The sequence below is a fragment of the Saprolegnia diclina genome, assembly GCF_000281045.1.
Source record: "Saprolegnia diclina VS20 unplaced genomic scaffold supercont1.4, whole genome shotgun sequence".
NCBI lineage: Eukaryota > Oomycota > Saprolegniomycetes > Saprolegniales > Saprolegniaceae > Saprolegnia > Saprolegnia diclina.
This window is the reverse complement of record NW_008246071.1, coordinates 336,373-351,140: the sequence shown is the minus strand read 5'-3', so window position 1 is coordinate 351,140 and position 14,768 is coordinate 336,373. Positions and strand designations below refer to the sequence as shown.

The following is a 14,768-nucleotide window of genomic DNA, read 5'->3' as shown; positions in this document are numbered from 1 at the left end:
TGCCAACTGCAAGTCGAACAATGGATGACGCTGAAGGTGCAGGAATGTACATGTAGAATTAGAGCTTGCTCAAATGCTGGGTTTGGTTGATCTGCCGCAAGCAGGTTTGAACGAGCTTGGAGGCGTCGATCGCTGTGCCCCACGAGCAGCAAATGCCGGATCCGCCGTGGCCTATGCAGTATGAGAGTCCGCCACGAAGAAGAGACGCACCGTAGTTGTGGACGACGTAGCCACCGTGCGCCGACGCCTCGGTCTCGACGCGCGCGCCGCCGCGCCGCTTGGGGCGATGGCCCGTGCGCACTCCGAGGACCCGCGCATGCTCAAGCGACGGCAGAATCGCCTTGCACTTGCGCAAGATCGTCTCAGTCACGTGGTCCTCGATGACCAAATCCCACTGGTTGTCTTCGCTCGTGCCACCACAAATGAGGTCGCCGTTCGGGCGCGGAATCATGTACGCGCCCGAGTCCATGTCGAGGATCGCTGCGCGCACCCACGGCGCGTGGACACGGACGACTTGGCCCTTGCACGGGTACATGGCTTTGTCGTACGCGTGCGCGGCGAGGCCGGTGCAGTTGACCACGATCGTGTCGGGCGTGGCGAGCGCATTAAGGTCGGCGACGCATTCGCGCCGAATCACAATGCCTCGACGGCCAAGCTCGGCGTTGAGCCACGCGAGGTAGACGTCCATGGCCGCGATCGGTGCATCGTACGTCTGAAAGTGGCGGAACTTGTCGCTGAGCTCCGGCACACCAGCGCGCCGCAGCAGCGCGTTGGCGCTCGACGGCGTCTCCCACTCGCGGTAGCTCGTGCACGCGTTCTTGGCGTCGACGTTCGTCTCGAGCGGGCGCTCGCTCGCGGTGAAGCTTGGGACAACGTGGATACCAGTCTCGGGGTGGTCCCTGCCCATGGACTGAACCGTAAGAAGAGAGAGATCGCTTGCAGAATATGTACGTACCGCGAGAGCTGTGTGAGCTTGTGCAACGTCGTCGCGCACCACCCGACAGCTGTCGGGTTGGCCTCCATCTCGTACGGCGGGCTAGAATGCAGCGTCAGCTACGTACAGCAGGAGACAGGCGCGCGTACCTTTCCCAGAGAGCGCCGGCGACGCAGGACACGGTGTCTTCGGACGCATCCTTTGTGAGCACAACGATGCAGCTTGACGGAACACCATCCAGCGAGAGCTGCAGAGCAGTCGTGAGCCCGACGACGCCCGCGCCAACGACCACGATGCGACCTTGCATTTTTCAAACTGACCGTTCCAGCCACCGCAAATAGGAGCAGGACGCACATCGAAGCTCGTCGATCACGGGGCTTTGCAGCCGCCACCTGCGCCCTGTGGAAGCAAGGGCTGCTTCTCGTGGCCACCATCTGCAGCGTCCGGCGCCTGGACCTTCGGCGATTACACCCCTCGAAGCAGAATGTAGGTCTGTTAACTTGAAGCCCCGTCGAGTGTTATAACAAGCCAAGTTGGTGTGATTGCCGCATATCTAACAGCGTGGCGGTTCGAGATGGCGTCGATGGCGACGGAGCTGCGCTCGATCAAGGGCAAGCTGGAGAAGGCCTTGGCCGCGGAGCCCGATCCGTTCAAGTGGACGAGCGATGCGTATGAAAAGGTACTGCCTCGGTGGCCTGCAAGCGCTTGTGCGACGGCGCGTAGGTGAGCACACTCCTTGATGACGCGCTGGAGAACGACTTGGGCGACCCGCGTGACCGCAATGGCGTTGGCGCGACAACGATCGTTCAGGCCGCGCACAATGCGTGCATCGTGTACGAGCGCCACCAGATCAAGCTGGTTCAGGCGCGCGCGCCGGTGCGACACCACCCACCAAATCAACTTCTGACGCGTCCGACTAGAGCCCCGACGTCGTGCGCCTCTGCAACGGCAAGCAAGTCATTGGCGACGAGTGCTTGCGCATTCTCAACGGCCTCAACGCGATGAGTTCCCAGACGTTTACCGACGCCGTCGTGTGCCCCGAGCTCAATGGCCCGATCCTGGACAACCCGCGCATTGACATCATGGCGCGCGACATGCGCGCCCGCATCATCAAGGTGCCCTCGTCCATGGCGCTGGCGTCAGTAACACTGATAATGTGCAACTAGATTCGCATGGCGTATCGGCGGATTGATGGTCCAAGTCGGCTCGAGGAAGGGCTGCGTATGACAGCGGAAGCGACGCGGGACTTTGCACTGCTCGAGGCCAAAGTCGGGAGCGAGGTCGAGTCGCGCCAGCGCGCCGAGGCCGACGCGCGCAACAACATGGATCGCACGTCCTCCGAGCGCAACTCGGCTGTCTTCAATACGTACGTTTGTGTGCGTTTTGGGCGGTATTTAGCGCGCGCTGTAGAATGCAAGCGCAGCGCAGCAGTCGCAAGAACGTAGCCAATGCCACGGCCGCGCGCAAGCAAATAGCACCGCGCGCGAGCTCGAGCATTGAATCGCTGGACCTTCAGCACCTCTTGGCGTCGCAACTCGAACAAACGACAACGTCTGCGGGCCTCACGGCACCCGTCTATGGGATTCCCGAAGAGGACCGAGGTCGCGAGATGGAAGCATTCGCGCAGTCGCTCTTCATGGACGACGAAGCCGATGCTAGTGGCAACCAGATGCCAATGGTAGCAGCGCCGATGGAAGCGACGCCTGCGGGCATCGATGTCAAGAAGGAGCTGCCGTCCAAGCTCCGGGCCAAGCGCGAGGAGCGCGAGCGCGATCGGCGCAACAAACTGTCGCGAAAAGCCGGCGAACCTGACGACGACGTAAGTGGCAACAAGCACGCCAAGATGGTCGATCTCACGGCGTCGTCGAGCAAGGTACGCACTCGTTCGCCGTGGCTAAAGTGGGCACGACGTGGGCGGTAGGCCAAAGACAAGATTTTACATGGCCGGCGGTCCAAGCACTACAAGTACGCACGTCAACGACATGTGTCTCTCGCCGAATGACCAGCGTAGACTCAAAAACGAAGCCGACAAGCGCCGCCTCGACGAGGTGAGTCGAGCGCGGGCCGACGTTGAAGAAGGCGACGACGACACGGACGATGAAAAAGTGCGGCGGGCCGAAGCGCGCAAGTTTCTCATGAAGTACGACGGCGACATTTGGAGTGCGACCAAAACGGGCAAACTGGACGTGCTCCAAAAGTACTTTCTCATCGAGTCACCGGCCAAGTACGTCCTCCCTCCTCCTCCGAGCTAAACACCGCATGAAGACTGCTCGTGCTGCACAACCGCGACGTCGACGAAGGCCGGCGGACGCTGTTGCACACGGCTTGCTGGTGCGATGCGGAAATCGTAGAAAGACGTACAATACGTGTAGGTCGGGCCATGTGTCTGTGGTCGAGTACCTCTTGCGAATGGGCGCCGACGTCGACGCGGTCGACAGCGTACGAAGAACAATGCAAGTCGACGTTGTTGGCATCGACGCTTGGATGACTAGGTGCTCAGCAAAACGACGCCGCTCATCGAGGCAGCGCGCGCCGGGCGACTCGACGTCGTCAAGCTTCTTTTGAGCGAGGGCGCTTGCGTGAGCCACCAAGACTTTCACGTGCGTCGACAACTACGATCTTATGCGGGCGGATCCTGTCATGCTAACTAGGGCGACACGCCGCTGCACTGGGCGGCCCGTCGTGGCTGGAACAGTTTGGTCATGCACATGGTGCGCTTCACAGAGCAATCGACGCCCGGTAGTGTCCAGCGCCTTCTTTCGATCGAGGTTGTCGCGTTTACCTCTTGGTATACATCAATTGTACTATTGTCTAGAATTACCACGGCTACATCTGCGTCGAAGTCGCGCCAACGTCGTACTTGTCGGACATCATTCGCAAAGAGTTTGCATTCGTCATGGCTGCGTCCCGGGACCAGCGGCGCGCGACGCGGCAGCATGGCCTCACGCGCATGCGACGCGCGTCCATGCATATTGTGGCGCCCAAGAGTCTGCACCCGTCCGCGTCGATGCACGACGTGGCGTTCGAGAACGTCATTGACGTCAAGGCCCAAGTGCTCCACGACCTCGCCCAACTCGGTCTCAACCTCAACGCGTACTCGTACTCGCGGGCGTAATTGAGAGCTCTTGAAACCACGCCACATGAAAGAGTCCTTCCCACGGCGTCGTTTCGTTAGCTCCTGCGGCGGACCTGACGACTTGCACAGTGGAGAACGAAGGTATCAGGCGCACTCTGCAGGAGTCGAGAGGGAACAGCATCAATGGACGTTTGAGAAGCGTCGACCTCACTGCTTTGCCATGTTGCAGGAATTGCTCAATGCATTCGTTTCAAGCTGCTTGAATATCACCAGGATGTCATGCCCTTGTTTCAGGCCAGTCTTTCATTATATTAGGTTCAATATTTGTGTCACTTGACTTTCACTATTGACCCAGGACTTTCACGAGTCCTGAATCAGGATTCATCCTGATTCTGGACTTGGCCCGATGGCGGCAACAGGGCCAACCGAGCCGTCGGGTCGATGGCACCGCTACAAGGCTGCGACCGACGCCTTTCTCGGCTGGCTGCAGCGCACAGCGGCAAAGAAGACGAAGAAGATCCAGGCGACGAACGAAGTGTGGACCACGGGCCAGATCTGGGCAGCTGCCATCGCCGTTGCCGAGGCAGGCGTCCCAGTCCCGACCGATGTCTGGCGCCACCTGGCGACAAGCATCCGCCTACGCTGGCAGGCTTCTCAGTGCTTGCCGTCCGAAGAAGGCCATCTCTACTTTCTCAACGTGCTCCGAGCGATCCAGGCGATGCTTACACCACGCGGTCGGCCGCCAACGGCAACCAAGGGCCTCTCGAACGTGTTTGAAGCTCTGGCTCTGGATGACACGGCGGATGATGCTGACGCCGACCTGCCGCCGTTTGATGGCGCCACGTTTGTGCCACCACCAGCTCCAACGTCGGAAGAAGCCGCGCGCGCATCTCGCCAAGCGCAGCTGGAGGCCGACCGGTTCCACACTCTCTGCTTCCTTCGGGATATGTACGAGCTTTTGGACGAGGTCGAAGCTGTCTGGACCGCGTTCAAGCGCGGCGAGACGTCGCTCGTGGCCGCAACGGCCGTCACCAACCACTGCGTCATCGCGGTGCAGTCGCTCTTCTCGGAGCTCACGCTCGAGGTCCCGTACATCGAGTCGATTGAGTGTATGGACGTGCTTCTCTCCGATAACGCTTCGCTGCAGCATCTCGTGTTTCAGCAAGACGTGCCGCTCGACCTTGCCGTCACTACCTGCGTGCACGCGCGTAACGCCGACAATAATGACGGCAACTTGCGTCAGATCGCCCAGTCATGGACGCGCTCGGAGGAAGAAGCGACCGAGCTCCACGCGTTTTTCAAAAGTGAACTCAGCGCTCTGCTACCGACACGGCACGGCAGCCACCTCATGTTGGTTCATCATTACTTCAAGAAGCCTTCTCGCGACGTGACCGGTGAGCTCAACATGGTTTCGGCCGCCGCATTCGAGGAGCTGACTTGGCTCTTTGTCGGCAGAGTCGTACCGCGGCTCGCTGTCTCGGTCCAAACCGATGCACTCAAGCTCGTGTCAGAGACAGTAGGCTTGAGTCCGTTCCTCCCGGTCTTGAAGGTGTACCTCGACAACAAAATCGGGATAGCCCCCCTGATGCTCGTTTTCGCGATATCGTGTCTCTTGCGGGCCATGGCCATCGTGGACGGTCCCGGCCGCGACACGATTACGGTCGCTTCGGTCGCTGCGACCATCCCCGATGCGCTCAAGCAGCAGTTCAAGAGCGTCCTTCTGTGCCGCCAAGGCCGCCGCGCGGAGCGAGCGACCGCAAACAACAAGCCCGACACGCGACTCGACACCTTCCTCGCCACTGTATCGGCGTCGCACCAAGCGACGCTCGGCGTCGTGACCAAAGACCGCAAGTTTGCCTCTGACGCTAACCGCGCGCGGTGGTGGCTCAACCCGTACATGGCCGGCCAGTTTCTTCTCACGGGCGCGACGCACCTCAACGGGGCCCCGGGGCACGTGCTGCTGTGCACAAGCGTTCGCACTCGACTCGTGCTTCACGTCTACAACGCGCTGCGCGTCTGTGGTCACGTCCAGATCGTGCCCGAGTTGGAAAAGCTCATCGACTTGTTCGGCTCCGACAAGCACATGTGGCCGGCGGGTCGGCCGACGGCACCCGGCGCGTTTACGACGGGGCTTGTGATGACGGACGGTGCGCCGATGGAGACGATGGCGCTCTTGACAGCGATTACAAGTGCGCCCTTCGAGCGCGCCTCGGAGGCTTTTGAGGCGGCCACCGCCTACCGCGAGAAGCGGGATCGGCGCAACAAGCTCCAGAAAGCCCAGAACAAGTCCACGTTGCGCAAGCGCAAGACGATCAACGCGACGTATGCCGACCAGTGCCGCACGTACCGGTATGCCACCCGCGCCGAGCCACTGCCGCTGGGCGCCAGCCTCCCAAACATGCGCGAAATTCGGCGCGTGGTCGACGACGAGTGGCGTCGATTTTTGCACCTCGACTTGATCGCTGTCCACAATATCTTGGTCGACGTGGCCAAGGACATCATAGAGGTTGCGAGCGAGGCGCCGCCACTACTGTCTGGCAAGAAGAAGTACTGTCATCGCTTGGACTGGATCCTCACGCAGATCCTTGGGAGCTGCGATTTCGGCGTCGGCACTGCGATGCTCCACGACATCGCCAACATCCTCGAGGCGTCCAACAGCAAGCTCCTTGACGCCCATATTCTCCATAACGACCTTTGATGTCATACACGTCAACCCGAGCCACCCCTCGCACCCATCAGAACTGATTGTCCTTATGACATGACACTTTCATTTGCCCACGTAGTCTCGTCGTCGCATGACAATATATATAAAAGACAGTACATTCCAGCACACACTAGATCACGCCAGCAGTGATAGACGTGTCGCTAAACGTGTCGGATCTGCAGTTCGGTCACACTCGCCACCGCGTCCACGGGCGGTAGCATGAGAATGTCTTTTCGCAGCGCTGCGTGGGCGTCCTTCTTGCCAGTATTGCCGTCGTGCTCGGCTGGCGCGGCGTTGGTGGTCAGGACGTTGATGTCGTCGGAAATGAGCCAAAACACAAAGAAGAACGGGAGCAAGCGCGAACCGACAATGATGAGCTGGACGATCCAGAGGTGCTCAAAGTTGCGCTCGGTGATGCCCGCGTGCTGCGCAATGAGCGCGCCGAGGTAGCCGGATATGAGGTACGAGCCGTTCATGATCGAGTCAAAGCCCGCAAACATCGTGCCTTCGACGCCGCGTGGGCAGAGCTTGGCGCAGAGCACCGTGATGGGCATGATCTGCATGTACTTGACAATGACGATCGCAATGTCTTCGCCAATCACAAATGCCTTGTCGGGAATCCCGAGACTCACGTTGGTGCGCGTCACGAGGAGGAGCGTCGCGGCGTTGGCACAGACGACCCCGATTTGGCTGCCAACAAAGACGGACCGGAACGCGACGTGCTTCATCTTGGCTTGGTACAAGAGGGTCGTGGCCATGGCCGTGAGCGCGCCAATCAGCGAGAGCGACGCGATAAAGTTGGGCGAAAAGCCGAGCTCGCTCGTCGCAAAGTAAAAGTAAACCTGGACGATCGTCGGCGAGAGCGAGATCGAGAGGAGGAGGAAGAGCGCCGGCCGCCACACGAGCGGCGATGCGAACGAGGTCGCGAGCAGTCGGCTCTGCCGCCGCATGCGGACGCGGATCGAGTCGGTGCAATGATTGCGGGCCTCGACCATGACGCACGAGAGCACGACGTACGGCAGAGGCATGACGAACGACATGACGGTAAAGACGCGCCGGGGGCCGAGGGCAGTGATGAGTGGGCCCTTGAGGATCGATGCGAGCACGACGCCGAGCGCCTTGTGGAAGGACGCAATGCTCTGGAGGTTCTGCGCGCCCGACGCCACGTCCTTGCGCGCTTGCTCCGCGAGGACCGCGTCGATGATGACGTCAATGAACGCGTACCCGACCGAGCGCAGGAGGAGCACGCCCAATGCGAGCTCATAGGAGCTCACGACGTTTGGCAGCCCCAGCAGCGACGTGCAGCAAAAGGCCAAGCAGCCGCAGAGGACGTAGAACGGTTTGCGGTGGAAGCCGCCGATCGAGACCGTGTCCGTGATGAGACCCCAGATCGGCTTGAGCGCCCATGGCAGCATGAGCGTCGTCGTCGAGATCTGTGCCGACGATGGGCTCAGATGGAACTCGTCCTTGAACATGTAGTCGACGGCGAAGAGGTCGATCGAGATGAGGCCCGAGAGCAAGTTGGTGCCGCAGAGCACGGCCAGCGTCCGGAGGCCGTAGAGCTCGACGAGGCTGCGTAGCCAGCGCCCGCAGGCGCCGAACGGCGAGACGCAGCAGCGGCGACGTTCGTCGTCGGTGACGTCAGCGGGCTCCATCGCTTTCGCACTTCTCGTCGCGACCCTGACGACGAAAGATTCGGTCGGTTTTATTTAAATTTTCTGAATTATTTTTTGGATTGCGATTACGGCCGCTGCAATCCGAGGGTTACGCTCGATGCGCTAATGGGCTTGCTCACGCCTATAACCTGTCCCTTCGCACGCGCCAAAGCGGCAACTTGAAGCCATGGTCCATGCGCCCGTGTGACTCTTCCCACCGCGCGGCTGCCTCGTGGATGCAAAATGATGACGTCGGCCTTGGTCGGGAGGATTCATTTGTCGCCTCACCATTGGCCTGTATTTTGTCCAATCAGAAAGTATTTTTGAAATAGTGTATGGTTCCGTGGTGCTGGTGCGTATTCGAGGGTACATTGGCCCGCTGCGGTTGCATTCACGCGTGCTGCTGTCTGCAGGGTGGGTTGAAAGGGTAGTTAGCACAGTATCGCTTGCATCTGCAGCGGCCAACATAATAGTTGGTGGAGACATTTACACTATTTCAGTGTACTCTATAATATGATACGATGGCATCGAAAAAGAGAGGTCTTTTCAATTTGGCCGCGTGGCATGTGGGGACAGACCGGAATACATTGCGACGCAAGATGGGCGCCTGGTTTTCCCGCCGGAAGGACGAAGATGAGGATATCGACGAGGTCGAGGAAGAGAAGCGTACGAGATGCATGGTCGACTGCGTGGAGAGGACACTCATGGGCATGAGTAGCGCTCACGAAGATCGACACGGGCGACCAGGCCGCGGTGAAGAACCTCCTCGATGACAGCGTCGTCGAGCACCTCAAGGACGAGGTCAAGTACGGCTTCAACTACAAGACGGACAACCTCAAGATGCTCACGATGGTCGTCGCAATCGCCTTTGCCATTGGCACGGTGTGGCACGAGACGCCGTTCCCGGACGACAGCAACATCATCCTTGCGTGCGCAGGCGGGTATGCCACATCCCATCGCTCTGTTCCTGTCCTCATCCTCTATGGCTAGCTTCTTTGTGCTCAACTCGCTTCTCACGGGCTACCTCATGTTCATCGAGAAGGACATCATTGCACGCGTCTACCCGGATACGGTGCGCATCTTCAATCGCCACATCTCGATGATCTGACATCCCACAGGCGCGGCCCGAGGATCAGTTTTACGTTCGTACGCGCATTCCGCAGTACAAGGACCACTACCACCTGACGTTCGAGTCGACGCTCACGCCGTCCAAGAAGGTCAAGGCCGAGCTGTACATTGGCACGTTCTTTGACGAAGAGGGCCACTTCGACAGCCCTGCGTTCCACAAGGAGGTCGGCGCCTTGGTCGCCAAGTACACCAAGGCCAAGACCGACTAAGATAATCATCCATTCCCATATACATTGTCCGGGCGTCGGTCTCTACGCCGTCGCATCCGGGTCCTTGTACGCCACGAGCGTGTCCACGCGATGGATCTGGCAACATGGCGTTCAGAGCCATCGGGATAGATCTGTACCTTGGTCGTGAACGAACGCAAACGCACTTGCATCGAGTTCTCGACGAAGCGCGGATCCGACTCTTCCCACGCCTGGGGAATCTCGAGGTCCTTGTCCGTGTACAGGAGGAGGTCGAACGCACACGCCTCGTTGAGAAGGGGGAGAAACGACACGCTGGCAGTAATCTGGCGCATGATGGCTTGGATTTCGCTCATGATTTCGCGCTCGTCCTTGGTCGAGATGCGGTCGCTAGCATGCACGTGTGAGACAGGCTGTTCGTGCGTACGCTGTTGGTACCCGTGCTCGTTCGGCGGCTCGGCGAACACATCAAAAACCCATCGTTCCAAGACCGAGTTCGAATCCACGCCTGCGACAACCAGCACAAGCTTCTGGACGTGACCTGCTACGAGCCATCCTATGCACAACACCTCAGTCCGCCTGCAGAAAGGGGGCTGTCCACCAGAGAGCTGCTCGAGCACGGTCGCCAAGAAGGCCTTGAGCTTCTCGTCGGCCGTGACCACCATGGCGAGGCCATACTTGGACACGCGTGTGAAGCTTTCCGGCGGGTAGATGCCACGCTGGTAGAGAATACTAAAGGCGCAGGATCAGCGTTGGCTCGCGATTGCGTTGGACGTACTTGTTGATGCTAAAGGCAAAGAACTCGGTTACGATCGCCGCCGAGCCCTTGAGCGTGATGGCCTTCTGCGTCTGTGCTTGCTCCTACGCCAGCGTGATGAGCTGTCGCCATGGCTGACGCACGCCATCGTCGTCGTCGTACTTGGCCCACCATCGTGCTCGTGCTGTGCGTCGCGTCCCGTTGGCAATTGACCGGAAAAAGAATGCGTATCCGGAGGCGGCTCTCGAAGAAACGCATACAAAGCGCAAGAGTGAATTTGTCCGGAAGCTTCGAAATCCGGATACGCAGCTGGAAATTTGGTCCAAGCAGAATGACGGTCGTGGCGCATCTGATTGCGCAGAAGCTTCAGAGTCGCCTCCTGTCCAACACCAGAAGCCGTCATGGCACGCGGCCGCGTGCGGTATGCGACAGCAGCGCGTCTATTTCAAATGAATTTTGTAAGTGCATCTCGGCGGGCCAGTCCTCTCGCCGCAAAGATGCAGTGATGCCTCTTCTATTGCGCGTGTCGGAACTCTACTGCGGACTGGTCGAGCCTGACACGTGCATTGCACGGTAACAAAGACACCTCGCGATCGTCGACATCGGGAGCTGAACGAAATCCATCACACGCAGCTGCGTGGTCCAGCTACTACAACGACAAGGCCAAATTCTTCTTATCGAAGCGCCGGCTTCCATGGGCATCCTGAGAGTGCTGTTTCGAAAGAGATTAAGATTCGCGACACCGTCATCGCCAGCGTATGAGATAAAAAAGATAAAAGCGTGGGCAGAGCCGCTGTCGTCGCAAGTGGCACGCCGAAAAAAGGCGTGCGTAAGCAACCGAAGGCCAACGGTCGCTTCAAGGGAGGCACGGCGATATAATGTGTGTCGTACCCTTGGCACTCACGACGGCAAGTGTGTTGCGGGCGAACGACATGCCGCTTGACCTCGTGGTGCTGGAGACCGCTCTTGTCACGTTTTTTTCTCCCCAGAAAAGCAGGCAAAACCTCATGTCCATAGCCTGTCTCTGCTGGTTTGCGCGGCCCAATCGACGCCATAATAATCATCCGGCGACCACAATTTTATTGAAACTTTCTTGTGTCCAAAACGCCGTGCTTTGTATCCCCACGCGCTGATTGGATGAAACATGCGCACGTTGCCGGCTTTATGGCCAATCAACACGCGAGATTCCGCACGTGGCCAATCGGCGGTCGAATAAAACATGCGTCACACGCCCATAAGAAATGTCCGGGTCAAACGTGCGCCAAACCCAGCTGGGGGTGCGTTTAAACACATCTCGGACGCCGCCGGATGCTGCAAGCCATCATTTCCGAATTTTCTCGCGACCCGAGAAGACCTCCAGCGACGACCGACAGACTACCCACCACCATGTTGGAGTGCGAGACCATGACCCCGATGACGACGAACAACCAAGATGAGATCTTTGGCTACGAACACAACAGCGCGATGGACATTCCCGAGCTGCCCTCGACGCCCGAGACGTCGCCGCGCCAGCTCGTGCGCTCCAAGAGCTGGGGCAACCTCGCCCGCGCGGCCACGACGCCCAAGCTCCTCAACGTCCGCGCGCCCAAGCAGCAGACCCACTGGCGCCGCAGCCAGCCCGCAATCCTGCAGTGGGCGCCGCTCGACATCTCGGTCGCCGAGATCCGCATCGTCTTGCTTCAGAAGAGCTCACTGACCAACACGCGGTCGTACACGATCATCGCCGATCACGTCGAGAACAACGGTCTCTTTGTGCTGAAACAAGTACCTGCGTCGCTCACGAAGGACAAGGACTACTTTGTGCGCTTCATGTCGATGGACGGCAAGCTCTTCGTCGACAGCGAAACCTTCTCGATCGGAGAGTAAGGTGACCGCGCCGTAACTTATATATCTAGTATTTAAACATCCCTATCAACTATCGCATCATTATACTCATGTACTTCTACGACTCCCATCATCCTTCCCATCTCCTTGCCCATCCTTAGCTTTGCGCTTCTCTCCGCGATGTATTTGGATTACGTCGACTAGGACCACGACTCGACCACATACCGCTTGTGGCGGACCAAGCTCTTCATAAACGTCTCGGCCTCCTTCAAGGATACTTGGCCTTCGTTGACGACGATGTCCCGAATCGCCTCGTACACATCTGTCGGCATGCGCTTGGCCGAGCCGGCCACGAAGCAGTAGCCGCCCTGTGCAAAGTCATTAGTGCGTTCCATGGCACTGCCGTCACGTACATTGGCGAGGACGCGGAAGACCATGGCGCTGGCTTCGGCGAGCTTGGCTTGCACGTAGAGCTTGTAGCCAAAGTCGCGCGAGAACGCCGCGTGGAGAGACGTGAGCGAGCGCGTGGACACGAGTGTCTGCCACTCCCCTTCGTATAGAAAGTCCTAGTTGGCACGCTACTTCAACCAGCCGATCACAGGCAAGGGCCAGAGTGGGACGCACCTTGGCGGCGTGGCGGCACCCAACAAACAAGTGGGTCTCGCCCGTGGCCGTTGCAGTCGCCGCTCGGCTTTGAATGAGCGCGCGCATGACGGCGACGCCCGTGCCAGGTCCAATGAGCAGCACGTTGGCATTTGGCGGCGGTGGCGCAAAGAGGCCGGCCTTGATCCAGATCGGAAGCGTCGCCCCGACAGGAAGCGATGCCACGTACGCGGAACAGATCCCTTTCTTGGGGCGTTTGTAGGGCGTTTGGAACTCGACGAGGGCGATGGTCAGTTCAATCTAGGCGTGGATAAGCAGGTGCACCGAAGAGTAGTAGCTTCAACCGACCGAAGACGGGTGGGTCCCGGAGGCCGACGCGATCGAGTACGATCGTGGCTGCAGCCGCGGAATGAATTCGACAAGACACTCGAGTGGCACAGCCACGGACGCAAAGTCCTCAAACACCTATACATCATCATCAGCGGATGTGAACGGGTGCCACGGGGCGCAGCTGGTTGCACTTGCCTCGACGTATGTTCGCTTCTCGCGCGTGCAATAGTCGCTCAAAAGATCCGCGCCACTCGGCGACGCGAGCTCGAGCAGCTTCTCGCGCTCGTCCGGGTCCGATGCAAAGAGCGAGAGCCGCTCAAAAAACGACCGGCGCGGCGTGCCAAAGATGTCGAGGTATTTGCGCATGAGATCGTCCACCGAGACGGGCGACGGGATACTCGCTGGCGCGCCGTCGACGCGCGAAATGACGAGCTGCGTGCCGCGCACGAGCCCGAGGCGGTGAAGGAACCGATCGATTGCGGCCGTGTCCGTGTTCTCTGGGTACAAGAGCGCAATGTCACCGGGGGCATACGGCACGGGCGCCGACGACATGTCGAGCACGAGGTGCCGGACGTCCTGCGTCCAATCGGCGGCCGTCAGCCGGTCGTTGGCTGCGACGGTGGCCATGAGGATCTCGCCGTTGTGCGCCGAGAGTACCGTCTTGGGCGCGGCGTAGAACGTGTGTGGCACCGAGGACGCGGTCGTTGCCGCCACTTGTGTCACGTGGTACTGGGGCGGCGTCAGGCGCGGTGTGTCATCGACGACAAAACCGTCCGGTAGCTGGAACGGTGGCAGGGCCAAGACCGTTCCCCACAGCTTCTCGAGCCATGGGTTCAGCGCGCCATAGAAGCCCAGCTCGTGCTGGTCATCGCCGAGCCCACGCTCGACGATCTCGGTCGCGCCCAGCTGAATAAGGCGCGCCTACCATCACCATAACGGGGTGAGTATCTCTTGCAAGTTGAAGCACACGGACCTGCAAGCGGCGGGCTACTGCGTTGTACTTGGCGTAGCTCGAGTCGCCGAGACCAAAGATGGCGACGCGGACGTTGGCTAACGAGTCGGCGGCCAAGCTCTTGCGCAAAAGAAACTTCCACGATTGCGCCATGTTCTCGGGCGCTTCGCCGTCGCCGCTGCTAGCGACGATAAACACAACGTAGCGCTGGCTCGGCAGCGACGCGATCGGAAAGTCGTCCATCGCAGAGACGGCGCATGGGACCTGGCGCGCGGCCGCCATGCGACCTACCATCTCGGCGACGTCGGCCGCCGTGCCCGTCGCGCTCCCATACAGCACGTGCAGCATCGGGCCGCCTTTCTTGGATTGGCCCTCACCCGTCGCCGCACCTGATTGGCGGTTGCAAATGCGCAATCTTATTGGCTGGAGGCTCGTGCCTGGCGATCCGGCGGGAGCTTCGCGAACAAACGATCGACGACCGAAAACATGACCTCCGACGCGACCACCAGCTCTGACGACGACACACTCTGCAAGGCAAGCGGCGGGCCCTCGCCAAGAGAAGAGTACCCGGCGCCCACTTGCCACGTGCGCCAGGCAAAGATGTGTCGGTGACGCAAACC

At 59.7% G+C, this 14,768-nt stretch overlaps 8 protein-coding genes across 9 annotated transcripts; 4 read left to right on the top strand and 4 right to left on the bottom strand.

Annotated features, from left to right (window-relative positions):
• Window positions 1–21: 21 nt before the first annotated feature.
• On the bottom strand, window positions 22–1,415 carry SDRG_01827 (hypothetical protein). Its single transcript, XM_008607378.1, has 4 exons — window positions 1,084–1,415; window positions 956–1,036; window positions 211–899; window positions 22–171 (listed from the first exon to the last, which is right to left on the bottom strand). The coding sequence occupies exons 1-4, from the start codon at window positions 1,239–1,241 to the stop codon at window positions 59–61; spliced, it is 1,041 nt and encodes a 346-aa protein (XP_008605600.1). The 5' UTR covers window positions 1,242–1,415; the 3' UTR covers window positions 22–58.
• On the top strand, window positions 1,262–4,073 carry SDRG_01826 (hypothetical protein). The gene is made up of 12 exons (XM_008607377.1): window positions 1,262–1,613; window positions 1,658–1,810; window positions 1,855–2,049; window positions 2,101–2,300; window positions 2,345–2,807; window positions 2,856–2,899; window positions 2,946–3,158; window positions 3,200–3,265; window positions 3,307–3,373; window positions 3,427–3,534; window positions 3,586–3,702; window positions 3,750–4,073. The coding sequence occupies exons 1-12, from the start codon at window positions 1,509–1,511 to the stop codon at window positions 4,047–4,049; spliced, it is 2,031 nt and encodes a 676-aa protein (XP_008605599.1). The 5' UTR covers window positions 1,262–1,508; the 3' UTR covers window positions 4,050–4,073.
• Window positions 4,074–4,416: 343 nt separating this feature from the next.
• Window positions 4,417–6,708, top strand: SDRG_01825 (hypothetical protein; the record flags this gene model as incomplete). The annotated part of the gene is made up of 1 exon (XM_008607376.1): window positions 4,417–6,708. One exon carries the CDS (start codon window positions 4,417–4,419, stop codon window positions 6,706–6,708), a length of 2,292 nt encoding a protein of 763 aa, XP_008605598.1.
• Window positions 6,709–6,784: 76 nt separating this feature from the next.
• SDRG_01824 (hypothetical protein) lies at window positions 6,785–8,599 on the bottom strand. The gene has a single exon (XM_008607375.1). The coding sequence runs from the start codon at window positions 8,367–8,369 to the stop codon at window positions 6,876–6,878; it is 1,494 nt and encodes a 497-aa protein (XP_008605597.1). The 5' UTR covers window positions 8,370–8,599; the 3' UTR covers window positions 6,785–6,875.
• Window positions 8,600–8,968: 369 nt separating this feature from the next.
• SDRG_01823 (hypothetical protein) lies at window positions 8,969–9,706 on the top strand (the record flags this gene model as incomplete). The annotated part of the gene is made up of 4 exons (XM_008607374.1): window positions 8,969–9,035; window positions 9,088–9,310; window positions 9,360–9,441; window positions 9,488–9,706. 4 exons carry the CDS (start codon window positions 8,969–8,971, stop codon window positions 9,704–9,706), a joined length of 591 nt encoding a protein of 196 aa, XP_008605596.1.
• SDRG_01822 lies at window positions 9,384–10,890 on the bottom strand (the record flags this gene model as incomplete). Of its 2 annotated transcripts, none has more annotated exons than XM_008607373.1 (6): window positions 10,611–10,890; window positions 10,461–10,543; window positions 10,284–10,414; window positions 10,121–10,238; window positions 9,844–10,072; window positions 9,384–9,802 (listed from the first exon to the last, which is right to left on the bottom strand). In XM_008607373.1, exons 1-6 carry the CDS (start codon window positions 10,695–10,697, stop codon window positions 9,749–9,751), a joined length of 702 nt encoding a protein of 233 aa, XP_008605595.1. In that variant the 5' UTR covers window positions 10,698–10,890. The 2 variants fall into 2 exon arrangements, with proteins under 2 accessions (XP_008605595.1, XP_008605594.1); XM_008607372.1 differs by having other exon boundaries at window positions 9,749–9,802; window positions 10,602–10,697.
• Window positions 10,891–11,685: 795 nt separating this feature from the next.
• On the top strand, window positions 11,686–12,393 carry SDRG_01821 (hypothetical protein). The gene has a single exon (XM_008607371.1). The coding sequence runs from the start codon at window positions 11,748–11,750 to the stop codon at window positions 12,303–12,305; it is 558 nt and encodes a 185-aa protein (XP_008605593.1). The 5' UTR covers window positions 11,686–11,747; the 3' UTR covers window positions 12,306–12,393.
• Window positions 12,278–14,577, bottom strand: SDRG_01820 (hypothetical protein). The gene is made up of 6 exons (XM_008607370.1): window positions 14,170–14,577; window positions 13,392–14,117; window positions 13,215–13,331; window positions 12,888–13,166; window positions 12,677–12,829; window positions 12,278–12,631 (listed from the first exon to the last, which is right to left on the bottom strand). Exons 1-6 carry the CDS (start codon window positions 14,494–14,496, stop codon window positions 12,464–12,466), a joined length of 1,770 nt encoding a protein of 589 aa, XP_008605592.1. The 5' UTR covers window positions 14,497–14,577; the 3' UTR covers window positions 12,278–12,463.
• Between the last annotated feature and the right edge of the window lie 191 nt (window positions 14,578–14,768).

What these genes read in the sequence shown, in the direction of transcription:
- SDRG_01824 (XM_008607375.1), bottom strand. Translation starts at nt 8,369, where the DNA reads ATGGAGCCCGCTGACGTCACCGACGACGAACGTCGCCGCTGCTGCGTC.
- SDRG_01821 (XM_008607371.1), top strand. Translation starts at nt 11,748, where the DNA reads ATGCTGCAAGCCATCATTTCCGAATTTTCTCGCGACCCGAGAAGACCT.
- SDRG_01826 (XM_008607377.1), top strand. Translation starts at nt 1,509, where the DNA reads ATGGCGTCGATGGCGACGGAGCTGCGCTCGATCAAGGGCAAGCTGGAG. An exon ending in CGAGCGATGCGTATGAAAAG is followed by an intron (nt 1,614 to 1,657) that starts GTACTGCCTCGG and finishes GACGGCGCGTAG; the next exon opens with GTGAGCACACTCCTTGATGA. An exon ending in TCACGGCGTCGTCGAGCAAG is followed by an intron (nt 2,808 to 2,855) that starts GTACGCACTCGT and finishes CGTGGGCGGTAG; the next exon opens with GCCAAAGACAAGATTTTACA.
- SDRG_01827 (XM_008607378.1), bottom strand. Translation starts at nt 1,241, where the DNA reads ATGCAAGGTCGCATCGTGGTCGTTGGCGCGGGCGTCGTCGGGCTCACG. An exon ending in GCCGGCGCTCTCTGGGAAAG is followed by an intron (nt 1,037 to 1,083) that starts GTACGCGCGCCT and finishes GCTGCATTCTAG; the next exon opens with CCCGCCGTACGAGATGGAGG. An exon ending in AAGCTCACACAGCTCTCGCG is followed by an intron (nt 900 to 955) that starts GTACGTACATAT and finishes GTCCATGGGCAG; the next exon opens with GGACCACCCCGAGACTGGTA.
- SDRG_01820 (XM_008607370.1), bottom strand. Translation starts at nt 14,496, where the DNA reads ATGCTGCACGTGCTGTATGGGAGCGCGACGGGCACGGCGGCCGACGTC. An exon ending in CAGTAGCCCGCCGCTTGCAG is followed by an intron (nt 14,118 to 14,169) that starts GTCCGTGTGCTT and finishes TGGTGATGGTAG; the next exon opens with GCGCGCCTTATTCAGCTGGG. An exon ending in CCGGGACCCACCCGTCTTCG is followed by an intron (nt 13,167 to 13,214) that starts GTCGGTTGAAGC and finishes ATCCACGCCTAG; the next exon opens with ATTGAACTGACCATCGCCCT.